The sequence below is a fragment of the Hypanus sabinus genome, chromosome 17, assembly GCF_030144855.1.
Source record: "Hypanus sabinus isolate sHypSab1 chromosome 17, sHypSab1.hap1, whole genome shotgun sequence".
NCBI lineage: Eukaryota > Metazoa > Chordata > Chondrichthyes > Myliobatiformes > Dasyatidae > Hypanus > Hypanus sabinus.
Window position 1 is genome coordinate 12,109,086 of NC_082722.1, and position 9,557 is coordinate 12,118,642.

Here is a 9,557-nt window from a genome sequence, read left to right on the forward strand (position 1 = left end):
TAGATCCGTACAGAAAGTCATGCTAAAATTTGATTAAGGAAGATTCAAAACCTTGTGACATTTCCACTATTTCTACATCTTCCATTATCAGTGAAACAACGTGTGTGTTAGTAAAGAGAGTAGCAATAAAAATCGAATTATTACATGCATTATTACCCGTAGTCTGGTAAGTCACTGTCTTACGAATCGATTGCTGTAACTACAGCACCCCATTCAACGACAGGATATGAATCATCCTTTATAGAATGCAAACCACTTACTCACTCTCCGATGGAAGTCGTCCATCTACGGACTCAGTTTCATCTGTTCGGCAGAATGTCAAGTATGTTGCTCCTCCTGGCAGTCAGTGGGAACATTTACATAGGTACAGCTTTATTCATTTTCTACCTTTATAATGCATCAATCAATCAATCTCCGGGTAGCTTCCATGATATTTGATGTAACTGTGATTCAGGGTTACAGTCCGTCACATTTATTAAAATACATTTCATTGATGATTTAACCAACCTAACTTTTCCTTGACAGCAGCGGATCAAACTACGTTCAAGGTAACTCAATCGCCCGAAGAAGCGGTTGTATCCAAAGGAGGGAACGTCACGTTCTACTGCTTATTGCCCATTTCTCAGGATCAATCCTGGACGAAAGTCCAATGGTGGAAACAGGGCGAGAATAATTACCAACGGACAGGCATCGACATCAGAAAAAAATCTGGTCTGAGAGGTAAAATGACTTGGTACTTTGAATTGCAACATGTAATGATCCAAGATTCTGGACGGTATTTCTGTTCAGTGACCCGCAAAGGACTGTCTGCAAGAAATGGAACTGGTTCGCTACTAAAAGTGCATGGTAAGTTAAATTAATAGGCAAATAAATTATCCATTAACTATAAAGAATATAACACGCCAAGAAACAGGCGCTTATGAAGATATTCTTTATCATTCATTGTCCATGTTATGCTGCAGGACTAAGTTCAATCGCTCTATCCACTCTCTGCGAATACAAGAGGGTCCGAAGGGTTGCAAAGAATCACCATACCCACAGAATATGCCACAATCTTCAGTCTGTTCTCTATCACTAGCATCCAGAGATGACACGTTACTATTCTAATCCTTATTACTTCATGGTTTTCCATAGATCTGTGAAACAGAAAAATCTGTCTGTGAATTTAGAAGAGTGATGCTATTTGGAGAATCGTTTGATTATAGCGGATTAAATCGTGAAGGGTTGCCAAATTAGGATATAATCCTTCCAATAGTAGTGGCCGCAAGTATGGGTAATCAAGTATGAAAAATCTGCAAATCATTACTAAAATCTCTCAGCATCTCCATTTTTTGAAGATAGTGCTTAAAATATCACAAATTTCAAAATTTGGATAACCTTTGATCTGTTCCCTTGTGGCACTTTATTTCTCCCTCCACTGATTGTTTTTCAAAAAGGCTTATGCGAAACGCAATGGATATAATTTCCTGGATAAATTTGTTACACGATATTCGTTCTTGTTTTTTTGTTTTGGAATTGAATAATAAGAATTAGCGTTGCATGTTATAAAATCAAATCATAAGTCCTAAAGTAAATTAGACAGTCCACTTGCTTAAGTCCGGAAAGATATATTCAAAAATGACATGTTGCAAAATCTCTCACCTTAAAACACCTTTGAGCAAACACGGGGTCTGTCTTGAATGCTGTTTAGAGCCATGCAGAGTTATACAAGGCAGAAAAAGACTCATCAGTCGAAAACGTCCATGCTTCTTTTTGTCCATCTGCACAAATCTCCATAAGGTTAGGCCTCAACTTTCAATACCTTACATTAATACGGCCTGTCCAAATGCCTCCTAAACTTATAACTGTATCTGATCCCACCAGCCCTTTGGTTTTGAGTTCCTCTCTGATCTCTTCCAAATCCCTTTCAAAATTCTCTTCTTCCTTCCAGAAATAACCTATTTGCTTCTGATACGCCTAGCACTGAATAAACAGTGTAGCTATCCTACCGCTCTCTGCTTTATTTTACTTTATATTTTTTAGTATTAGTTTAGCCTCAGGCCCCTTCGTTCTGAGGAAACAAAGATATCTTCTCTCCACATAACTATATTCCTTCCAATACAAGAAAAAAAACAGTGAATCTTCCCTACTCCCTTCGGCAAAATACATCGTTCTTATATTGTGCACACCAGACTGTTAGGAATAATCCTAACGTTATTTAACGGGTCTGAAATAACACTTCATACAATATTCCATATTTCATATTCTATCTGCTTACCTATAAAAGTAAACTTCCTGTGCTTAATTAACGGAATGTATTTCACTATCGCAACATCATCTAACTTTTTTTTTCACCATCTGTTCCGCAGCAGATCCAAATCCATTGAAGATTTTCGCGAAATGGAATTCAGCTACAACTTTCATTATCGTGTGTGAAACATCTGCCTTTTATCCCAAGAATTTCTCGCTTACTTGGTATAAAAATGGCATTGAAATAACATTGGGCGTACAGACCAAGGTAAGGAAGGACACCGAGGGACTTTATGTGGTTTCGAGCAACTTGAATGAGATACAGACGGTCCAGAACGACACAAATTATACCTGTTTGGTGTCTCACGTCTCCCTCAATACTTCAGCGGTAGCAGTCTATTCTATTTCCAAATCTAACCAAGGTACGAGGACACTTCTTGTTAATTTATCAAACATACATACAATATATTACCACTATTTGTTAGTGGTCGTGAGGAAAATTCACCTTAATTCATTGTAATTGTTAAGTACAGCATTAGATGGAAGGTTTTTGTTATTAAATATGGAATTTCATGTGTTGCACAACAGACAGCAACAGAAGATTTGTAATATAACTGTAGTTTACATCTACTTTTCAGTATGTTTTATAAAATTGGGAAACAAGTTTATTTATTTTAACAATTTGCATTTCCTCTTATGTGCATTGATGTTTCCTCTGCGTAACATTTGTAAACCAGAATTTCATTCTTTACTAGTGAAACCGTCCTCTTATTTGTACTGTTAGCAAAAATCTTCGTTTTACCCAGAGCTTCCAACAGTTTTCTACCCTGACCATGTTGGATCTCCCAGCTTTCTTTCCACACCTCAGACACACACACACACACACACACACACACACACACACACACACACACACACACACACACACACACACACACACACACACACACACACACACACACACACACACACACACACACACACTGAACTCCTACCGGTGCGGAGTTCACTAGGACTGCCACTTATGCAAGTTTCCAATATATATTATATATATTTCTAAATTGCTACCCTTTGAAAATAAATTGAAAGCTACTTAAAGCAAGGTATAAGTTAATAAATTTTCAATCTTCGGCTGGTAAAATTTTTTTAGACTTTGGAAGTTATTTCCAATTCACCCATAAACTTATCACATACAATCGAGCAGCCTTGAGTTACATGGCTGAGATCAATTCTACACAATTCCTCTGTCCAATATAATAATAACGCTTTTCGTTTTATATTCTTTTCTCGTATTTTAATCTATTCTATATTGCGGACTTATTCGCTTATTTATACATTCCAACGCCACCATCAGCACAAACACCAGGAACCACCTTACACCTCCTCCCAAAAAACAGAGTTATGTATTTACTTCGCAGTTTTTCATAACGTATATTCCTACAACCTCCAGGTTCCTCTGTCAAAACTCTTTCCCCCTGGGTTCCCCGTTCTGCAATGGGCGGACTGTCGTTTCTACTGCTAACGATCGCCATTGGGACTCAGTGCAGAAAGCAGGGAAGTAAGGGTAAGATTTAAAGAACATTTTCCAAATACACAAGCAGGACAAAAGAACTATTTCAGCGTCTTCTTTCGGTACCGCACAATCGTCACTGGCGTTTCTATAATTGAAACTGCGGTTTCAATGTCTAGCCTACGTATTTCAGATATTAAACAGAATCTAGGCATTCTGTTCTCTGCCAGAAACTGAGGGAAAAAAGACATTGACTGATCCGTACCAATACCAAAATGTTGAAGGATCATCTGGAAATTCGGTGTGAGCACCTCACACCTATATATGGCAGCACGTAGAAACGACGAAAACTGATAGAACGAACAACGACAATAAAACCCATTTACTCCCTCAGCCCATATCCCTCTGCCCAACCAGCGGCAGAGTCTTCGCAATCCACATTAATTTATTTGATAAATTACAAAATGGGGAAATGGGGAAAATGTCATCCCGATCCAAACAGATTGACCATAAATGCAAATGTCGGGTATGTTTATACATTTTAGGAATATAAACGGAAGGAAGCTGCTCAGTCGTGTATGCAAGACTATGTCGTCGAAGTTAATTATCTATTCCCATTCTCTCGCCATGTATTCCGTTGGTATCCCAAACGATTACTTTCATTTCTGGAACAAGAAAGTGCGATCGGTGAAAGCAAAAGATGCTTGGAATTTTCAGCGCAATTTCTACCGACTCATATAGATAGAGAACATTCAGCCTACTGTGCTTTTTTGCTTGCCCTCACTCGATTTTTCGATCTAATTTATTCCCCAGTAATAAGGAAGTCCCATGATTCCCATTCACTTCAGGAAAGTTAGAGTTATCATTTCACTTAACTTGTATGACTATGGATGTGAGGACTTTAGGGCACCTGAGCCAAACACAAGCGATTACTTGGAGGATTTGGAAGTATTTGAGATCACAATCGCATCGTGATCGCAGGTAGTGTGTAGCAATAAAATTACTATTACGCCATGTGACATATTGGGCTTAACCTATTATATAAGTGTCTTTAGCATAAGAGATTTTGCGAATGCTGCAATTTGTGTGTTACTATATTTTTTACAATCATTTTTTTTTATCAATCCCTCCAATGGTGCTGCATTTTCATGTCATATTTCCTTCCAGGTAAAGAAGAATGCCTTACGGAAGCGAATCAACGTGAGGTTTGTTCATGCATTCATTTACTTCCATAAATTGTGGCCATTCAATAAATGACATGAGCTTGACAGAATTAATGGCAGTCACAATGTACGATTCAAATCGTGTTAGGAAATGTAGTTGGTATTAACTTATTTAGTTATGCATTACTTAATATGCACTTAAATGACGTAAGCTAAATTATCTCTTGTCTTGAAAATATACTCTGATAATTTCTGTAATCATTATTTCGTACTCAAGAGAATCAATTTAGTTTTTCGATCTGTTATGAAGTTTTAAAACATTCATTTAAGACCAACACTGACATGCGGGAGGACACTGGGAAGCTTAAAGAAACACATACTATTACTCTGATGATGTGGAAACTCTTGAGATTATAATTGAACCGAGATCGCTGGAATTGTGACGGAATCAGATAACTATTACGCACCATATCACATTGCGCTTAAACCAGACAGACTGTCAATTACTTTAGAACAAAATATTCTGCAGATGCTGCAATTTGTGTGCTGGTATAAATATCTTTGTAAGCATTGCGTTAACAATTCCGTCGATTGTGCTATGCTTTCATGTAATTATATTTCGTTCCAGGTAAAAAGCGCCATACGCGTTTGACGTTGCGCCTTTTCGTCCTGGAGTATTCTTATGTCTGCTGAAATCCATTGCGGCGTAATGAATTATCACAGCTTCCGTTTTCTATATGGTTTGGGACGTATGGCTGCTTATCATGATTTCGTCAGTATAATTATCAAATTTTATACAGTTTTAATTAAAGTGGAGATATAGAATAATACTTGTATAATTATACATATAACTGCGAATGCTGACGCAATGCGACCACCATGCAAACATTTAAACATGAGGTAGATAGAGTCGTACAGAAATCCTTTTGCACGTTGACCTTCATAATTAAAGAATTGAGTGCGGGAGATGAGATCTCTTCATTAACCTTTCATTCCCTAGCCCTGACTGCCTAATTTTCATCATGGAGGTCCAGTCTTTATACACTTCTATCTCCCATCAAAGAGGCCTTAGATCTCTCCGTTTCTTTATCAATAAAAAGAGCATCAACTGCTTCCCCACCCTGGACACTGGACACACTTAACATATTTTCCTTTGGCTCCTTCCACTTTCTCCAAACTCGAAGACACCCACATGGCCCCCAGGTATGCCTGCCCTTTCCGTTGGCATTGTGGAACAGTCTATATTCCCTGGTAATACCACCCAGCTCTTCCTTTGCTATATTGACAACTGCATTGGCGCTGGTTTATGCACCCATGCTGAACTCGTTAATTTAATCTACTTAGCCTCTAACTTCCCTTCAGTACTTACATTCACTTGGTCTATTTATGACACCCTCCTTCCCTTTCTCGATCTGTCTGTCTCCATCTCTGGAAACAGACTGTTGACCGAAATCTTTTATAAAGCTGCCGATTCCCACAGTTTACTTGACTACACCTTATGCCAACCCTGTCTCCTGTAAACATGGGGTTCATTTTTTCTCAGTTCCTTCGTCTTTGTCTCATCCGTTCCCAGGAACCGGTCCGGGTGACTGATGTACCCTTAGCTGTTTCAACTTTTTGAGCACCTTCTCTCTTGTAACAGTAACAACACCCATATCTCTTCCTTCATACAGTAAACATCAGGCAACTGCCAGTGTTTTCCACAGAGAAGACTGACGCAAAATACTAATTTAGTTCAGCAGCCAGCCCCTTGTCCACCGTTATTATTTTCCCTGCCTCATTTTCTGGCAGTCCTATATCCACTCTCATTTCTCTTTTATTTTTAACATAGTTGAAAAAGCTTTTACGATCTACTTTGATATTATTTGCAAGCTTGCTTTCATATTTCATCTTTTCCATTCTAATCATTTTTAGTTGCTCTCTGTAGGTTTTTAAAAACTTCCCAATCCTCTATCTTCCCACTAATTTTTTTCCTTTGTTGTGTGCCATTTGTTTTGCTTTTACAATAGCTTTGACTTCCCTTTTCAGCCACAGTTGTACTACTTTACCGTTTGAATATTCCCTCATTCTGGAATACACATGTCAAATACCTTCCTCATTTTCCACAGAAACGCACGCCATTGCTTCCCTGCCAGCAGCTCCTTCCAATTTTCTATTTTCTGTTCTAATTTCCTGTTGGGAGGCCTGTATATAACTGCCATCAACGTCCTTTTACCCTTGCAGCTCCTTGTTGCAACCTACAAGTATTCAACATCTTCCGATCCTATGTCACATCTTTCTATTGATTTGATGCCATTCTTTACATGTGGAGACAGACCACCCCCTCTGCATACCTTCCTATCCCTCCGATATAATGTGTAACCTTGGACATCCAGCTTCCAATTACAACCATCCTTCAGCCACGATTCAGTGATGGCCACAACATGATGACTAGTTATCTATAATATTGCAACAAGATATTCCACCGTATGTCTTACACTACGTGCATTTAGATACAACACCTTGAGTACCGTATTTGCAATCCTTTCTGACTCTTTAACCCTAATGATCTGATTCTCAGCCTTTTAGCAGCAACTAAGTCATATCATTTGCCTGTCCTACCGACAATCTGATTGCATGCTATCTGCACTTTTTTGCCATTCGTCCTTTCCTGAATCCCTTCACTCCGGTTCCCAACCCTCTGCCAGGTTAGCTTAAACCTTCCCCAACAGCTCTAACAAACCTTCCCACAAGAATGTTGAACTCCTCCTATGAACCAGTCTCCTCTCTATCAGATTCCTTCCTCTTAAACTCTTCTTTATCTTTCCTAACAATCTGGTTTCACCAATCACTTTTTAATCATACTCTTTCCTCTTCCCCTACCTTTTTATTCTGGCTTCTTACCCCTTTCTTTCCAGTATTGAAGACAAGTCTCATCCGAAGTGCCGACTGCCATCGATGATGATTCCTGATTTGCTGAGTTCCTGCAACATTTTGTGCGTGTCCCTTTGTATTTCCAGCAGCTACAGACTTTCTCATGTTTATGTTTTGCTGGAAAATTTCAGGACTTTGGTGAAGCCTTATGTGAAACATTGTGTGCATTTTTCGTCACCTATCTACAGTAAAGATGTAATTAAGATTGAAAGAGAAAACAGAAAATTTAAGAGATTGTTGCCAGGACTGGAGGATCTGATTTATAAGCAAGCATTTAATAGGTTAGGATGTTAATGCTGGCAACATAGACGAATGAGTGGAGATTAGAAAGAGGTATACAAAATTATGAGGGCTATAAATAGGGTTAATTAAGATAAGCTTTTTCCACTCAAGTTGGGTGGAACTGCAACCAGAGGTTATGGGTTAAGGCTGAAAGTAACTTGCTTAGGCAAATCAAAAGCCTTCGCTCAGAGGGTCGTGAGAGTGTGGAAAAGCTGGCAGCGTAATGCCGCAAGCGAACTCGATTTCAACGTTCAAGAGAAGTCTGGATAGGTACATGGATGTAAAGGTATGGTGGGGGGGGGGGGTATGGTTCAAGTGTAGGTCGACTGGACTCGGTAATTTAAATAGTTCTGCACATATTTGCTGGACCGAAAGGCCTCTTTCTGTGATATACTGTTCAATGATTCCATTACTATGAAACCAACAGCATAAATAAAAATAGGCTCGGACCACGCAGGTAAGAAGTGAGAAAACTAGGGTGAGAGAATGTGGGCGAATATTTACGGAAGTACATTGGCGGTCCTTTTCCACAGGTATCGCTGCAGCATCTGCTACAATTCATGTCATATGTTAACTATATGGATGACGGAATTTATGGCTTGAGGCTAAGTTTTGGGAATCATCCAAAGATACATGGAGGGGCAGGTATCGTTGAGGAAACACGAAGTCTGCAGAAGCGTGTGGATCGATGAGCAAAATGGGCAAAAATTTTGCAGATAGAATACAGTGTAGGGAAGTGTATGGGCATAAACTTTATTAGAAGGAATAAAGGCATAGATTATTTTCTAAACAGGAAGTGAACATAGAAATCGGGAGTGCAAAGAAAAAAACACGACTTGAGGTCCTGGTGCAGATTAAGGGCCGAGTTCAGTCGCTAGAAGGAAAGGTTAGTGTAATGTTGCCATTCATTTCACAAAGCCTAGAATATAAAAGGGTTAACGGAATGCTGAGGCTTAAAAGGCATTGGTCGGGTCACAGTTGGATCAATTTTCGGACCAATATCGAACAAAGGATGTGCAGACATTGGCGAGGGCCGATAATAAGCTTACGAAAATGATCATGGGAATGAAAGGATGAATTCATGTGTCTGTACTCGCTGGAGTTTTGAAGAATGTGGGGTGGGGGTTGGGGTGGAATCACACATTGAAAATGCCTAGATAGAGTGGACGTCCAGAGTATGCATCCATCGCGGGAGAGTTTACGACTAAAGGGCACATCCTCTTAATAGAAGGACGTCGCCTTCTAACAGAAGAGGATGAATCTCCTTAGCTACATGGTGATCAATAATCCAGATATACGCCCGAAAGTGGATCTAAACTCCAGAAGTCGAGGTTCAACGGAGAGAGACGGAATGTGCAAATCTCTGCGTATCCCCTACGGAAGACATAGAGCAATATGTCGAGCACACGAGACTGCTGGACGCTGAGGCCAAAGATGGCCTGATCTGTGATTAGAAGACT

At 39.4% G+C, this 9,557-nt stretch overlaps 1 protein-coding gene across 4 annotated transcripts; it reads left to right on the forward strand.

Moving 5' to 3' along the window:
* Nucleotides 1-282: 282 nt before the first annotated feature.
* On the forward strand, nucleotides 283-7,912 carry LOC132407141 (signal-regulatory protein beta-1-like). Of its 4 annotated transcripts, none has more exons than XM_059993440.1 (6): nucleotides 283-364; nucleotides 526-846; nucleotides 2,349-2,651; nucleotides 3,680-3,793; nucleotides 4,907-4,944; nucleotides 7,800-7,912. In XM_059993440.1, exons 1-6 carry the CDS (start codon nucleotides 316-318, stop codon nucleotides 7,803-7,805), a joined length of 831 nt encoding a protein of 276 aa, XP_059849423.1. In that variant the 5' UTR covers nucleotides 283-315; the 3' UTR covers nucleotides 7,806-7,912. The 4 variants fall into 4 exon arrangements, with proteins under 4 accessions (XP_059849423.1, XP_059849422.1, XP_059849425.1 ...); XM_059993439.1 differs by lacking the exon at nucleotides 7,800-7,912 and adding an exon at nucleotides 5,531-5,702; XM_059993442.1 differs by lacking the exon at nucleotides 7,800-7,912 and adding an exon at nucleotides 5,531-5,702 and having other exon boundaries at nucleotides 526-720.
* The last annotated feature ends 1,645 nt before the right edge of the window (nucleotides 7,913-9,557 follow it).